General features: G+C 36.9%; 1 protein-coding gene across 1 annotated transcript in view; it reads right to left on the reverse strand.

Moving 5' to 3' along the window:
- Positions 1-718: 718 nt before the first annotated feature.
- The window catches only part of FAM155A (family with sequence similarity 155 member A), a 437,763-nt gene continuing 420,898 nt past the window's right edge, over positions 719-17,583 (reverse strand). The window contains exons 3-4 of the mRNA XM_031058364.1: positions 15,249-15,420; positions 719-4,404 (exon numbers count right to left, since the gene is read on the reverse strand). Of these exons, the coding sequence (XP_030914224.1) occupies positions 4,109-4,404; positions 15,249-15,420 (468 nt within the window). The 3' untranslated portion in view covers positions 719-4,108. The remainder of the gene's footprint in view (positions 4,405-15,248; positions 15,421-17,583) is intronic.

The following is a 17,583-nucleotide window of genomic DNA, read 5'->3' on the forward strand; positions in this document are numbered from 1 at the left end:
TCCTAAAAACTAGGTCTACTCTGCAAACGAGTTTTGCTTGTGCTTTGGATGGTCACTCAGGACAGTTTTCACTGCGTAAATTGGTGTGCATGTGCTACTTTCAGCTCTCATGGTAGGCAGGTATCTTCTGTGCAGACAGGCAACGCTTGCAAAAAGGACATTCATTATCATAAATGCAGAGAGAGCAGAAGACAATGCTTCGTTCCTCACTCTTTAATAGAAGAGTATAACTATATAAGCTGAGAGTCACAACGTGTATCAGATGACACCTGCTCTCTCTGCTGTTTGAAATACACCTCTCATTCTTTTACTCTTTCTTCTTTAATCACACAGAATAAAATTATTTTTATCTCTCAAGGAGAAATATCTTCGTTTTGTTTGTAGCTACTATTCAACAGATTCTTTGGCAGCTGATGGCTTGGTTTAATAATTTATAGAACTAAAACTTCATCCTAACATTTTGTTGGTTTTTTTGTCTTTAAATTATGGTGTGCAGAAGCACAGCCTTCACCTGCTATATTAAAAAATAAGAAAAAAGATACTGTCTCTTTAATGAAAGAAAAGCAACAATATACTGTATTACTAAATGCAAATGCAATAAGGAATAACATATAGCTCTGGTTATGTTATATGACATTTGGCTTAGCAGTATTAACATATTGCACAAAATCTGCATTTTCCCTATTGCAGAAAATAAGACAATAAAAGACATGGGACATTAATTTCTTCCATATGATCATAAAATAAATATTCTTTTTTCTCTTTTTCTTCTCTTCAGTCATTTGCAGTAAGATTTTAGCGTTACTTCTTTGTTAAGCCAGCTCTTTATCATGTATGTATTAGGCATACAGTACAAGGAGAAATGGAACAAGATGGCAGTTATAGCAGTGGCAAGATGCAAATTTATTCTGAAAAAAAGTAATATGTGCACAATATCAAGCATGCTTAAGTTTGTGCCAGAAAAACTATTACGAATGAAGAATGGATGGGATGGAATTTTGCATCATACATGATTACATGTTGCTTAACTTCATAGAAGAGTCTTTGTCTACTCCTGATGTCCCAGGTACCACCAAGAGAAGCTTCTTACCACACTGCTAGAGTGAAAATGGCAACAGATACCCCAGCAGTATTCAACTGCAACATGACTCTTTGTTTCAGAAATTAAAGAAATAGACCTCAAAAAGATGACAGAGAAAATTCACAGACCATTGAACTGCAGGCACTAACTCCAGGTAGGGAGAGGGGGATGAATTTATTACATCTTGTATTTGTAATTGAAAGTCTGTAATTGTTTTCTGCTTCATTTTCCCCAAGTTTAATTAGGCTACATTATGTATGTGATGTTGTTGTCACTGTTTTTCCTCCTGTCTCTCTCATATTGTATGACACATGACTGAGTGTAGCCAAGCAGTGGAGGAGTCGTTTTTCACTGACACCACTTAAAAACATTTTTATAGAAAAATAAGGGATGAAGAATGAAAAAGAGCAGAAAAGAAGAACTCAAATACTTTAAAGATAGATCTCTACATTAATTCATCATGAAGCAAAAGATAAATAATAAAAACTCTTCTTCAGGTGCCAATTCAATCGAGATGAACCGGACTAGTTACTGTATTGGTACAGTGTAAAAATAGATGACAGCTAGTAATGGTGTGAACAAAAAACCATGAGGAACATCACAGGAATGGATGTTGGATGGCCTTTGCACAGCAGAGGTAGATAAAGGTTATAACAAACTGTTTACTGACCATGTACACTTACTAGAATTAAGAGGTCAGTTGAACAAGAGCTCACCTAGTAAGAGCTTTCTCAGTAGTGTGTGACTTATCAGCTGTTGTACAGTACCAGAGCACTGCCCAGTTATTGCTCCATCAGTTTTCAGTAACATTTCTGTCCTTCAAAAGTCTACATTCTACCATTAGTTAAGGCTTTTTCTTTTGCATTTCTACATTTTCCCCCAATTTTGCATCAATTCACTGCAATTAATACATGTGCCTCTAAAAGAAAAGAAAATAAATAAAAAAGCACCATGTTTTATTGAACAAAATATAGCATGTGCAAGGAAGGGAAGGGAGGAATTATAGAAACAAACCAGTGCTGAAGAATTTTGCATTAGCTGGTGCTTTTTGTTGTTGTCATATTTGCACAGATTGTTTTAGGCTCCTCAGTCCAGGTTGTAGCAAAACACTATCAAAACAAATACTCTTGCAAAATGTTTGAGCTTCGCAGCTTAACATGTGCATCTTGAACCGCTTAAGCAGCATTGTTATCTTCTTTTTGTTTTTCTCCAGAATTTAACAGACCGTAAATTGTATACAAAAATGCATTATGCACCAGTGATTAAATGTTCTTACAACATTAATATTTATCAAGGGGTATTTCATAGCTAGAAAGTAGATAACTATATTTTATTTCCTAAGAGAACATTTTCTATAGTTTTCCTTCATTTCCCAGCTACACAGCAAACATCTCTAAAGTGCACTTCCCAAGTGTAGTTAGAGAATAGGAAGGAATGTAAAGTTTTTAAAAACAGCCCTTATTAACTTTTCCTTCCATTGATTCTACTGTAAACTCTAAAAAGCCTTTTTAAAAAGCAAATTGTCATACACTCAGCAGGTGAAATGTTCCCACAAAAAATAAAAGTAAACAAATTCAAAACCACCCCGAACAATGAAAAACCAGCATATTACAATCTTTTCTCTTGACTACTCATATCCTAGTATATATTTACTGTTTTTATTGCACATTTATGAAAACGGTTGTCCTATATATTTAAAAAAAAATAGTTTCTTTATCTGTGCTAACACATTCTTGTGCATCCATAATAAACTAGTTACTTTCAACAACATGTAGGTAATAGTAAAACAATGGAATCAAACCAAGGAGATAATTTGTATTGTAGATGTTAAAAGACTTCTAGTGTAATTCAGTTGTGAAAAAAGAGTTGAATTTTGGAAGTTCTTAGCTCCCATTTTCTATGGAAATCTGCTGGTTATGTGACAGCAGGAGAACTCAAAATGTGATTCACAATGAATGTCAATCCTTCACCTCCAATATGAAGGCTTCCCAACTATTCAACTTGCTGAGCATAACTGGTTTTAAGTAACATGTCTAGAAAAGGCTGCTCCTGTTCAACTGACCAGTGAGAAAGGACTGGACTTCTTCAAAATGGGTATTGGAGCAACAGTTTGTTATATATTTTTTTATACTTTTTAACTGTCCGATCCCACCTTGTAAGGAGAGCACTTGTTTGTTCAGCTAAAAGGAACCCCCTTCATGCTCCTTTTGGGTTTGCTCAGTCAACTGTTTTGTGCAACAGTGGCAGAGGCACACTGGAATTGTGTACCCATTCATTGTGATTACACAGACAGAAGCAAATGTATGTTGTCCGTGACGGTAGATGGGAAAGGGAAAGGAGATGAATGGTTCCCATGGATAAGAGGACAGTAAGGTTTGTTTGGGGTCCTTTTCGTGGTTGCTTTTTATTTTCTTTTCTTTTTCTTATTCTTTTCTCTTTTTTGGTTAAATTTTGTTTTGTTGTTCTTTTTGTGGATTTTTGTTGGGGTGTTTTGTGGGCTTTTTTTGGGTTTTTTGGTTTGTTTGTTTGTTTGTTTTTTTCTGTTTTTTTCTTTTTTTTCATGTTTTTTTCCTTTTTTTTTTTTTTTTTTTTGCTATGTCATGAAATCATAGCAGTCATTCCTCTAATAGAAACTGACAGGACATAAAAGACAGAACTATCAGATGAACACACACAATGACTAGAAATATATCGACAGAGAAAAGACTTAATTTAGCTTTGAGAAACTGTCCCAAAATTAAAATCCTGTATTAACAAGTGCAAAAAACAAACAAAAAAAAAGAAACTCCAAACATTAAAACACAGTGTATAAAATGGTGTGAGAAAGTTAAGTCACCAAACAGCCTTTTAGTCAATAAAAAGCTGCATTTGTGTGTCCTTGTTGTTTAGGTAGCGGCCCATTCTTTTCATTTTACCCAAAAGGTCATTCAAGAAGAGCTCTGAGGGTAAAGCACTCAGTCCTTGCTATTTTTGACTCTAGTAATTTGGGCCTGTTGTGTTTCTATTATGTAAGATGAATCCTTTCTTTTATTCTTCATTGGTTGAATTATCTTCCAAAGTTGTTATGCTTCCAAAGCCCAGTCCTGTTGAGTTCTGTGCTGCTGAGACTGAAAGTACTGTATGTAAGAGAATTAATACAAGAACACACAGTTTAAGTCTGCTGTTACACAGTCTTGATGCTGATGAAACTGTGAGCGATGTCCTGTGACACATTGTTGAGCCACTTGTTTTTATAGTCCCTTTGGGTTGATGATCTGATAATAGTCCCCATCTGACATCACAGCATTCTGGTTCTGCATTGGTTGGATAGTTTTCATAGAGCCCTGTAGGGTAAACACAAAAGAAAAATAAATACCAGGCACAAGGATTGGCAGAAGTAGTAGCTTGGAGGAACAGCTGACATTTAGTCTAATCTGTTGAATCCATATCTTTGGGTGAGACTGAGGCCCTCAGAAGTCCTGTAATTCTGTATAATTATAGATGTTGAAGGAATATGCATTGTCTAACAGGAAGCAGCATCAAAAGGTCATTCAGCAGAAGTATGACAACTGAGCATGATTGTGTAAAGAAGCAACATTAAAAAACAATAGCTATTTGAATAATAAGAGTGTTTGAATTCTTCCTTTTTGGGAAGTAACGAACAATGATGAAGTAAGAACTAATTAACCAGGATGTTTCCACAAAATTTGGTCTTCAAAATTTTTCTTTCAGTATGTGACCGCATAAAGACAGACATTAAATAACAAATAATGATGCACTGATTATATTGGCTATTTTAATTTTCAAACCAATGTAAATTAAGCTGTATCACAGGAACAGCTTTCAAACAGAGCTGTTCAGAACCTATTTGTTTATCTTAACTCATCTGAGTTCTTCCAGCTGGATATTGCCTTCAACATATCCCAGAGGTGAAAAAAAATCTGTCCTTGCCACACAATGATTGGATCTCTTGAAGTTTCTGATTATACAGATAGGCCATTTTTGCCTTTGAATTTTACTGAGTTCAAATGATCTGATTATGACTTTTTGAACACTAAGAGGAACTGTACCTTTTTGGAAATTCTCAGTGTTATCTGCATTACTATACAGAAGATTAACAAAACCAGAGTGTTTTGTTTGCTTCTCACATACCTTTTCCTCTGATAAATTAAACAAATTTGGCTATTTAACTAGAGTTCAAATGCAAGAACGTCTAACATAATGGACAAACACCTTTTCTCTGTTTAAACTGAGATTAAATTCTGCAGTAAATAATATCCTCTGTGGTAGAACTAGGTTTTTCTAGGAAAAAAATCCATCTGCAATGAAATATTAGGATAGTCATTTTGAAAGCAGCTTTATTTTTTAGAACAAGAATTACATTTTCTCCAAAATATCACAACAACAAAATTACTTTCAAAAAGCAATTTAGGTGTAACACTAGGTCTGAGGTCCAGGCACCAGACTTCTTGCACTTTGTGAATAACCTGTAAGGAAAAGCAGTATACCTTAAAATATTATAAACCTGAATGCTTTTGTTCCTATTTCCATAAAAAAAAAGTGTTAAGTATGCTAAGAATGTTAAGATGCCTAGGTTGACAGATTTTTACATAGCTGACACAATTTTCTGCTAAGCTATATCTGCATTTGTTTTTGGATTTAACTAAATTTTTAAAGATACAGGAATGACAGCAACTTGTTTCATGTTCTGTAAATTCAGAGTGTATCCTATGCTAAACCTGACCAATTTTTCCATTTCTGTAGTCAGAAACTTAATGCAGCATTCCAAAGGTTGAAAGTTATTTATTCTCACTCTAGATCATGGCTGAAAGAATCTCTTTTTAAACAAGAAATTCTATCGTATTTGGGAACTTCTGGACAATTGCTCATTGAAAGTATAATAAAACAGTCTTATTTTCTGAGACCTATCTTTTGTGCATAAGTCTGTTTTTAAACATTGCAATATACAGGCAATGCTTCCCAAAGCAGGGAATTATGATTTGTTCTGTAAACTGCAGCAGCTCAAACGATTAGTAGTAATTGAAGAGACACAGAGAATGGTTAATGCTTTGATCCCACTGAGGCTTGTTTACTTTTCAAACTATTTTTTCTGCCTTTCTTGTTACTGGAAAATCCAGACTTCCTTTGAAATCAAAGCTATGTATATAAGTTGTCAATCAAAAGGTATTTAAATAGTTCACATGCACTTACTGAATTATAAATAAATTGATGACAACTCTCCATCCAAAGATGAATTTAACATGTTCCTTAATGTAAAATTGCATTTCCTCTTTATTTCAATTCAGAAATTGAATTTAGGTTTTGAATTTGCAGTTACATATTAAATAAACAATTAACTACAGAGTCTCTATTCGTATGACAGTGTAGAAGATGTAGATAAATTCAGTAAAACCTTTTGTACTGAAAACAATACATGTTCTTCACCACATACTTGTTTGTAGCCACAAATATAAGCTTTTGCCCCTTGGATCTAATTAGTCCGTCTATTAAGTCAGAGATTTACAAATACGTGACTTAACTAGAAATCCAGGTAAGCTGGCTAAATCTCCTTGGAAAATCAAGGAGGAAAAACCAGTTTGTTCTTTTATCAAAATATTCATAGAATCATAGAATGGCTTGGGTTGGAGGGCACCTTAAACATCATCTAGTTTCAACCTCCCTGCTGTGTGCAGGGACACCTTTCACCAGGTTGCTCAAAACCCCACCCAACTTGGCCTTGAACACTTCCAGGGATGTGAACTCCACAGCTTCTCTGGGCAACCTGTTTCAGTTCCTCATCCCCCTCACAGTAAAGAATTTCTTCCTAAAATTCCTTCCTAATATTTAATCTAAACCTACTCTTTCAGTTTGAAACCATTCCCCCTTGTCCTATCACCACTCACCATTTAAAAAAAAAAAAGTTTTTCTCCATCTTTCTTGCAGGCTCACTTCAAATACTGGAAGGCCACAATTAGAGCAGCCAAAGCCTTTTCTTTTCCAGAGTGAAAAATCACAGTTCTTTTAGTCTTTCCTCATAGGAAAAGCACTCAATTCCTTTGATCATCTTGGTGTCCCTCCTCTGCACTTGTTTCAATAGTTGATGTCCCCCTTGTACTGAGGACCGCAGAGCTGGATGCAGTGTTCCAGGTGAGACATCACCAGAGCAAAGTAGAGGGGAAGTGTCACCTCCTTTGCCCTGTTGCCCATGCTGCTTTTGATGCAGTCCAGGACACTTTTGGCTTTCTGAGCTGTGAGTGCCCATGGCTGGATCATGTCCAGCCTCCCATCCACCAGAACTCTCAAGTCCTTCTGGGCAAGGCTGCTCTTGATCTGTTCATCCCCAGCCAGTTTTTACATCAGGGGTTGCCTGGTTAAACCTCATGGGATTCCCATGGGCCCACTTCCTGAGCTTGCCTAGGTCTCTCTGAATGGCATCCCGTCCTTCAGTGTCAACCACTCTGCTCATCTGCAAATTTACTAAGGGGGAACTTGATCTCTTCATTGAGAAAGATATTAAATAACACTTCATTGTAGAAGACTGCTCAGTTGGTGAGTCAGGACTGGCCCTTGTTGAAGCCATATTGACTGTCTCAAACCACCTCCCTGTTCTCCATGTGACTTGGCACAGCCTCTAGCACAGGATCTCTTCCATGATCTTCCCAGCCACAGAGGTGAGTCTGACAGGTTTGTAGTTCCCAGCCTCTTCCTTGACCTATCAACTCTTACCCTTTTTAAAGATGGGTTCAATGTTGCCCTTGTTTCAGTCACCTGGGACTTGACTTGATTGCTATGACTTTTAGAATATCATGGAGTGTGGCTTGGCAACTACATCAGCCAATTCCCTTGGGTCTCTGGGGATGTAACTCATTGGGTCTCACAGACTTGTGTACGTTCATGTTCCTCAGGAGAGCATGGACCTGATCTTTACTTACAGTGGGAGGGGCTATAGATCCAGTCCACATCCTGCTGTCTGTCTGTCCAGTTAAAAGATATAGGAAGAGAGGTTGCCATTCAAGACTGAGGCAAAACTGTTGTTGAGTACCTCAGCCTCCTCCTCATCCATTGTTATCAGTTTTCCAACAATGTTTATAGGGATACGCCTTCTTTGGCCTTCCTTTCCTTGCTAATATATGTATAGAAGCCCTTTTTTTTCATTCTTTGCATGCCTTTACAAGTTCAGTTCCAGCTTCCTCTTGACCTTCCTTGCCCCATCCCTACATAATCTGATTTAATCTCTATGCTTTTCCAGGGTTACCTCTCCTTGCTTCCACTGCCTCTGCATTTGCTTCTCTCCCTTTTGTTTGACTGGTATTTTTGTTTAAATATTAAATACATAGGTATAAGAAATAAAAACAATATCTGTACCCACAAAAATATCAAGGCTTCCCCCTTCCTCACTTGTCCTTATAGTTGTTTGTAGACATCATTATTTTATATTAATTGGATGTTTGGCTACTCTATTTCTGAGGCTGACGGGTCAGCTGTTACTGGCTTAAGTTTTTTTAAGTGCTTTTCACTTAAAATTCTCAGTTCTGTGTCTTCATTTCCCAACTTTTCCCAGCACTCAGCTATATTCCACCAGCAGAAAACTTAATCCATATGGAGGTACTTGAACCTTTATTATAGTCAAGGATCTAGAATTTGCCAAGAGACTTTTTGATTTCAAATCATTCTCCAGACAGATACACTATCACTCACAAAGGTCATGCAAAAGCTCTCTCTTTTCTTTGTAATCAGATAGGTTTTCTCCACATGAAAATAACATTTTGGTGATCAGCACAGAAGTTACATCTGTAGGCACTCCGTGTTACTAATGCTGATGCAAGTATTAAGGCTACTGGTTCCACTGAGATTGTTAATGGAGACATGAGAGAGAAATCCTGTAAGTCCTGCCTAGCTGAATCAGACTGAAAGAAAAAGGAGTGACAGCATGAATACCATATTCACTTTATAGAATGTACCTTGGGGGAAAAGCAGCAAAGCCAAAAAAAGTTCTTACTCAAAAATTGAAATCACAAAGACATGGTCTGCTGATCAGCTAGAACACCATCTAACTCAGAGACTGCTGCAGTTTCTGCCTGAGCAGTTGCAGGAAACAGCCTGTAAAAGCAATGGTTGCATTCTTATGACTCTCAGCACTGTCAGGATGCATGACACTTGTGGCTGAATTTGAATCTGCTGCAGGTGGTCTGACTTGGCTTCTTGGTTATTTGTAGATAAAGAGTTATGGAGCCATAATATTCTGCATTATGGGAAACTAGTCTGGTTGATATGTGTGTTGTCATTGCTGGAAAAGTATTTGGGAAGCCACAGAAACAAATCAGATTTTATGATATGTTATGCTTTTTCCTCTTTTTCTTTCTGCAGAACCCTAACCTGTGTTCATTTTTCACAGAGATTCCTGATTATTTTTGAGAGATATATGGAGCTTCTTGTGCTTCAAGAAAAGACCTTGAAACAAGATAAGTGGATGTAGTATACCAGAAGTTTTGAATATTCCATTTTATTGTGAAGCCCAAAGCAAATAGTGTCTGCCAAGAGTGATCCATCCCGCACTGACATCATTGTATGAGTGAATGCCAGCACTCTGCATGGCATTTCTGTTTCTGAGGAATTATTTCTGAGATTTCAGTATTAACATTTTCCAACTGTGGAAGTGAAGAGAACACATTAGATATTATATGACTAGATTTCACTGCTTTCGTGCAACTGATCTGGAAGCCAGAACTTTTTGATCTTATCCAGATGGTCTTCTCAATTTCTAAATTGCTGTGTCTGTGACACATCATGATGATTAGACATGTATTTTATACCTTTCACATTACAAAAAAATGAAACAAAATTATGTGTAGAAGAATATTGAAGATAAACAAATTATTCTTTATTCAAACAGATTATTCTTAAACTGGCGAATAAGACTGTTCAGCTCCTTTGAAAAGGTTAACTTCTATTAGTCAATTACAATTGTCAGAGGAGATCTGGGTTGGAGATATGTGTTGCTGTGTATGTTGTGCATGATATGGGACCTCATTCATGGGAAAGTGCCATGATTCATGGGAAAGCCCTCATTCGTGGGAAAGCCCCATGCTCAAGACTAGAAGAACACTAGACTGAAAAAGATGAGCTATTTAGTTGATAGATTTTGCTGAAAAAAACATGTCAAATTTTCCCAGTAAGCCGATCCATGGCTAGTAATGATTTAAACCATGGTTATCAAACATAAAAGGGATTTATCCTGCTGTCTGTGTTAGCTTAATATTTTGATATTTTAGGACCTATTAAGAGGTGCAGACAGGAGGTAAGTGATGCATTATTATAAGACATTTTTTGAGAAAGAATTTGGATCAAATATATAGTTTTTTAAAATTTGCCAATAACAACATAAAGCAGATTGAATTCAGAGTGATTTTCTCTTGAATTGTTCTACGAAATAGATAGATAGTATTCCTTTCTATATATCACATTTTCTCAAGGAAATTGCTTTTCAAATTTCACTGAAATCAGGGCATCTGTTTTGAAAGAGACATACTATAGCCAAACCTGTTGGTGAAACCCAGTCACACATCTGCCCCTTCTGAGAGGAAGCTGCAGTTTACAGAATTTCTTCTAATACTTTTGCTGAGCTTTGCTAGTCATCAAACTTCTACAGATTGATGAGAATTCTCTGTAATAATTCTCACTATGTCTTTAGAAGCATTATTGTGTGCTATGAAGCATGACTGACAGTGTTATTTCCAGTGAATTCTTAGTGTAAAGGAGGTGGATTTTCCATGTAACTGTTACTTTGCATGGATCACATAAACATATGTTACTGTTATTTGCCAAAAATTGGTTCACACTGTGTTCCAAACAACTGAGAGGTTAATCAGAACACATAAAATTAGGAGTCTAAATTAATATGAACTGAAAGATATTAGTGAGTTAAAGTACCTGAATCACCTGTCTACTTACCTCTTCTCTCCCTTTACTTTCTCCTTCTGTAGGAGTAAGTATCAGAAGTCTGTTCAACACTTTCTGAAAAGCATCACAAGTCTGTTCAACACAGAATAGACAAATTTGATTCTCCTCTTGATGGCAGAAGACTTGTTCTGATGGCACTGCTCTCAGGACGTACTAAAGAATGCCATGCTAATTTTGGAAGTTGATGCAACACATTCCTGCCTTATTGCTGCTCACTACATTCTCTTCCTTTCCTTCAATGAGGAACTTTCCTTCTCCATTAAATACCATGACATCTATTGTACAGATAAAGAGAGTGAATATGTGGCTGGGATTTCTGGCCCAAGGCTTGATGCTGGATGGTGGCCCTGTTATGCCACAGGGCACAAAGGGACCATAAGTCATGGTCATTTTAAAGAAAGCCTTTAGGACACAATTAGCCCTAAGTCTGCACTCTAAATTGGTCCAGACTTGGCACATGGACAGCAGTTTCTCCAAACAGTCAGAACAGGCTGTATTAACAAGTAATTTTTGGAAATATAAGAAGATCTGTACAATGAAGTAGCTGGTACTGAGTATCTATCTCATGTCAACCCTAAATGCTTCTGAAAGGACTTTTCCCCACTCTAGCTCTAGTCTAATTTTGTAGACCAAATGTGCATCACTGGTTGGCATAGGGTAGTATGATGCTGTAGCACATTTAGTTAAGGAAGAGATGACTACATTTACAAGAGAAAACAATCCTGCTGGTATGAACACTGTTTTCTTAGAAGTTACAGTTAAAAACCTTGACCTGGAGTTTTGCATGGGACTAATTCACTGTAATTTTCCATGCACACCTGAAAACTATTGTTATCTCCCTCAAATGAGATTTTGGTTTGCATGGACAGTTCAAGACAGCTGAGCTGTAAAAGGAAACATTGGATGAAACCACTGGAAACTTTACTCGTATGGATATGAACTCCAAAGGTCTAAACTGAAAGTAATAATTCAGTTTTAATGAATCTGAAAACCAGCAGGTTACAGCACAGCACCAAATGGAAGGATCAACTTTTTCCTTCTATGTCCTGGAAGACAGCGGGCAAGAAGGGAACACTAAATCCTTTCTGCCTAACTGCCTAACTATTTCCACAATCAGAACCACGCTGTGATTCTGATTGTTTTGATTAATCTCTCAAGGACTTTCTCTTACACTGCAATTTTTCCACACCCTCATATGCATTTCTACAAAAGATGAGTTCTGGTAATGCAAAATGTGCGTAGCATGCCTTCTCCCTTTCCTATTATAGGCTTTCTTTGGAGGCGATCAAGTTAGACATTCTCAGGCTAGAATACTTGTTACTTACTATATGAAGTCTTCAGGAATTTCCAATATCTTGTAATTAATCCACATTATAAACCACACTTTATTTTCTTTTAAACTTAATTACAAATATAACAATGACTGCAGTATTTATTGGGGAAAAATAGCCAGTTCTGTGCTGTTTTCTCATCATGAGAACCTTCCAAGGAAGGGTAAAGCCTTTGTTATTATATCCTTTTACAGCCTCCAGGTTTGGAGTTTTTTTGTTTTTCAAGCCCCAACACCACCCAAAAAGTCCTGGCCTGAAAGAAAAAAAAAAAAATTTTGTGGGTTCCCTGTTGTCCACCAGTGCTGCCATGCATTCATCTCCAGCAGATCTCTGCGCTCTTACTGCTGTGGTAGGACAGGATTGAAAGGGGAGGTGGCAGCTCCCACTGCCAGGACACCTCCCAGCAGGGGCTATGGACCCACACCAACCTCTACCTGTCTGCAATTGGAAAATTATAGGTAATGTTTTTGTGTTCATCCTGAGCTCTCGGATGTAGTCAATGCCAAATAAAATCAGCTATCCCTTGTATAACTTCTCTTGTAACTTGACATCTAAATATTAAATAAGAATACCTTTTCACCTTACTCTTTTGTATTTTTCTAATGAAGAGACAGATCAATAACTAGAAATCTCAGAAGGTGTATACCAGACAGAAACACAAAAAGTGCAGTAGGAGATGTCCCTCAAGACAGGGGTGACCTTCTTTGAGCTGTTTTTTCTTTGAAAGGATTTCAAGTTATCTATCACAAGCTATGCTGAGGTAGAGTATTTTGTCTGCTGTTGAGCTCACTGCACTTTGCATGAAATAAATCTGTTTTCATTAAGCTGCAGAGAGGTATAATTCTTTATTCCTGTAGCAGATTAAAGTCTAACTTTTCATTAGCACTCTTACATGGAGCTGCTGCTTTATAAGGGTGAAAATGGGTCTGTATTCCAGACAGAATTTGAATTGCTGCCTCATACCTGTCCTCAACATCTTCCCTTGCACACAACTCTCTAGGGTCAGCATATTGACTCCTGTGGGTCTGAAACACAAGCTCTGCTCTGCTGCTGCTGGGGTTGGGCTTGAGAGGACAAAAAGTTCAACCGAACTGTTATCTGTTAGTGGACAGCTAAGGCCACCCTTAATTTTAAGGGTGACCTTAAAATTAGGTCACCCTGATTTTAAGTGCCTGCAATAGACCCTGGTCTAACAGCAGCTACAGCAAATAGAGTACAGCCAGCGATGTGAGCAAGTCCTCTCATCAGGTGCAAGTGTCTGCTCAGGGTGAGTTAAATGGTTCTCAGTTCCACTGACTACACCAAGACTCCAGGCAGAGCTTAGTCACAGAGTTCATGTGTAGATACCCACATTAATAATACCTGCAACAAAATGAGTTTAATCCTCCCCTAAAGCTGCTTTTTCATCCCAGACTCAGAGATGTCAGTAATCTTTTCAAAATCATCTATTTTGTGTGTTTTAGGAAGGAATTTGGATTATGAGTTATACTAGGAAAATGAAGAGATGGATGTGTATTTCCTAACAGATTTTCTGAAATACGTGCCAAGATGATTTTGTCTGCTGTTGGTTTGGTTTCTTGCCATTGGGTACATGTGTGTGTACACATGCATATATGTGAACATACATATAGTTTGTGTACTTGTGGTAAATAAAATTTTCCTGTCTCTCACTTCTACTATACTACATTAAACTGGAAAATAATGCTCATTTCCTTACTGCATATACATATTGGAAGGCTATTAATTTTTAAAAAATGCATTGAAGTGCCAAGAACCTTATATAACAAAAAGTGAGCTGAGTTACAATTTTGAATCATCAGATTCAAATTGTAACTCAGCTCACTTTTTGTTATATTTTCTTTTGTATATGGATGGATATTGCTTGATTTTGTGCAATAGGTTTAATTTCCAAGAAAAAAAAAATCAATTAAATGCCTTGTTACCAGAACCACCTTATATCTAAATACAGGGTACAAGGTGAAGGGAGTTGCCATAATCCTTATGCCTGCATCTAAAATGGTATATAATATTTATGGATTCTTATAATTGACTCTAGTTATAAGTAGTTTACCTTAGACAACTTATTTACTATCAAGACTTCCAGTGGAGCCTTAATTTAGAGGTGAAGACAGTTTAATTTCTGATATTTGGATGAGAGTGTCAAATGATCTAAGTGTTGAAACTCCTTTTTTATGAATTTACTGGGAATAAGTTGCCTGAATATCTTCAAGATTCTCAGATGATAATCTAGGTGCCATAAGTCTGAAGATAATATTGGTATAAGCTGAAATTTTTTGTGGATAACTCCCATCCATTCCTGAAAAAGGTATCTGTGGTACATGAGATATACATTACCAATATCTTCTAAAATTAAAAAATATTCATAAAATGTAACCAAACTCAATAGGAAACAAGCAAAAATCAAACAAAGAAAGTTCTTCAAAGGTGAACAACTGATTCTTAAATTTCTTCACTAGCGAAAGATGTTTTCGTAAACACTTTCTGAGAGCTGCTGCACAATTTTGAATGCTGTGCTTCAGGTTCTTGATTCATCTGGCATAAGAATGCAGGCAAACAAAGGTGAATATGCTAAAAACTGGATGTACCTTTTCCCTTTTTTTTTCTGAATATTGCATGACATGAAGTAAAATAAATCCTCCACCAAATTATTAAGTGTAAAAAATAAGCAGAATAAATTTTTTTCTAGAAATTTTGTTTTGTAAAGCTGATGACTGGCAGGCTATATCATAACTGTGCATTACTAGATCTGAGCTCAAATCCTAGCACCTCCAAAAAGTCTTTCTGATATGGAATACCTTTAAGGTCTCAGAGTTAGAGCTAAATCCATGACATTTAGACTTATGAAAACAAGTGAAATTGGTTTTTCTGTACTATACCTGTACAGATGAAACTTGATAGTCCTCCATAGATGACATCATCATTGTCTGGTAATATAAAGGGACACCTCGTTTGAACCTCCAAACAGTATTGCTTGCAAGGAATTCTGTTGCTGCAGTGAAACTGTGTGACTTCAAAATACTGGGAACAGAGCCAGGCTTTGTAGACAGTCTGGAAAAAAAGAGAAGAACCAGAAATATAGATGGATGACAATAGCACTGTCATAATTAGAAGAACATACTGTACTGCACACCTACATTAATGCTGCTTTTGGAAGAAAATTTTGAGAGAATATCATCTGGGTAAAATATGCCCTTAACTTTTGACTGTCCTCCCACTTCAGAAATGAAAACTTCAGCAAAGTCATTTAAAAGCAATGGTTATTTAGGACTAGGCTTATGCTATTTTATTCTCTTAGTTTGTAAACAGCTATGTTTCTTAGATGTGACTTTTTATTAGACATGTGCATGCATGGAACACAGCCCTGTCCCTGCACCACCAAATCTCACCAAGTGAGATCCTAATCTCATTTGAAGCTGGACAAGGACAAATTTATAAAAGTGCCTGCAAGAAAGAGTTGAAAGCTGGGCTCAGGCCAATCCTGTCTTTATACCATCGAAAGCTAAGCTATCAGGTTGCAATAGATGGTGCTGCTTCCCTTCAAATAAAACCTTATCCAGTCCACAGCATTCAAACAGGCATTAGGGTACCTGAACACCGACAGCTGCAGACTAGGGGATAAATCTGCCACAGTGAAAACCTAAGTCTACATTTGGGTGCTAAAAGGAACACTTTAAAGATGCTCTCATCTGATGCTGCACAGCCGTGGCTGCAGGACTTGTGGTTATTGCAATTATTGTCACCATTTAAACAGAGAAGTAAAATACACATGCTGATTTTAATTTTTGCTACCTTTTTTCTTCCAAACAATGATGTTTGTCATTAGTATTAAACTCTTTTGGACATGGAAATGTTTCATTTAAAATTAGGTTGGACACCAGGCTGCAAATGTGATAAAAACCTGTGTGACTGAGTACAGAGAAATTTCCTTGTTCCCCATTTTATTTTCTACTTAGCTGTTTTTGAGTACATTGTTTACTGTCTAGATACTTGCTATCTAGGTTGTTACATAACAAAAAAAAAATCCTTTTTTGTATTTTTTAATTATCTGAAAATCCTGGAAACTACTTTTTTATTAAACATAGACTGAAAACCAATATAGTCAGCTCATCATTTCCATTCTTTCTAGGAACGATGTAATAGAAAAGGAAACTACAGATCAAATTCATAAGCTGAGAAAGCTAAAAAAGATGATACCTGAAATGATCAATCTAGATGAGAGTTTGGTTTGATCTCAGTATGTTTCATCTCAGTGGTTATAATTTTATGAATAGTAGCCTAAATTGTATAAATAATATCAATGTAGTAGTCCTGGAATCACCAAACTTTTATTTTAGATTATTTGCAACGGTGGCAGGTATATGTTAAGTTTCTAGGTGATAAAATGAAGCCTTTATTACTCTATGGTTTGTGATTATCTCTTTATAGCAGTTTTTGCCTACTGCATTCTGTGGAAAATGTTTTTTTTTCATTAAAAATTCAATTTTAATTGCTTACTAAGGTTTCTTATTCACAGTAAATGATTAATGAGAAGGAAGACCAGGAGATGTGTGTACATTTTGTTCTTAAATAAACTTTTAATCAGAAGGTGGTTTTCCCGCTGTCAATTACATCACCACATTTCTGCTGCTTCAGTTGCTTTGCTGACATTTACAACAATAAATCGTGAAATCACAGAATATACTGAGTTGGAAAATACCAAGGATCATTGAGTTCAACTCTTGGTCCTGCTCAGGACCATCCCCAAAAGTCACACCATGTCCACACACTTCCTGAACTCTGTCAGGCTGGCACTGTGACCACTTCCCTGGGGAGCCTGTTCCAGTTGTCAATGACCCTCTGGGTGAGGAACATTTTCCTACCTAAATCTCCTCTGACACAGCTTCAGACCATTCCCATTCCTATCACAGGTCACCACAGAGAAGAGATCAGTGCCTGCCCCCCCCTTTCCCCTCACAAGGAAATTGTGACTGCAATGAGGTCTCCCTTCAGTCTCCTCCAGGATGAACAGACTGAGTGACTTCAGCTGCTCCTCATATGGCTTCTCCTCAAGGACCTTCACCATCTTTGCTGCCCTCCTTTGGATACTATCTAATAACTTCATATCATGTTGTCATACCCAAAACTGCACTCAGGATTCAAGGTTAGGTGAAATACAGCAATAGTTTTCTATTTTCAATTAGCAATCATAGTCAATTGTTTGGAGGCAGGAAT

Source organism: Geospiza fortis, unplaced genomic scaffold (genome assembly GCF_000277835.1).
Source record: "Geospiza fortis unplaced genomic scaffold, GeoFor_1.0 scaffold366, whole genome shotgun sequence".
Taxonomy (NCBI): domain Eukaryota; kingdom Metazoa; phylum Chordata; class Aves; order Passeriformes; family Thraupidae; genus Geospiza; species Geospiza fortis.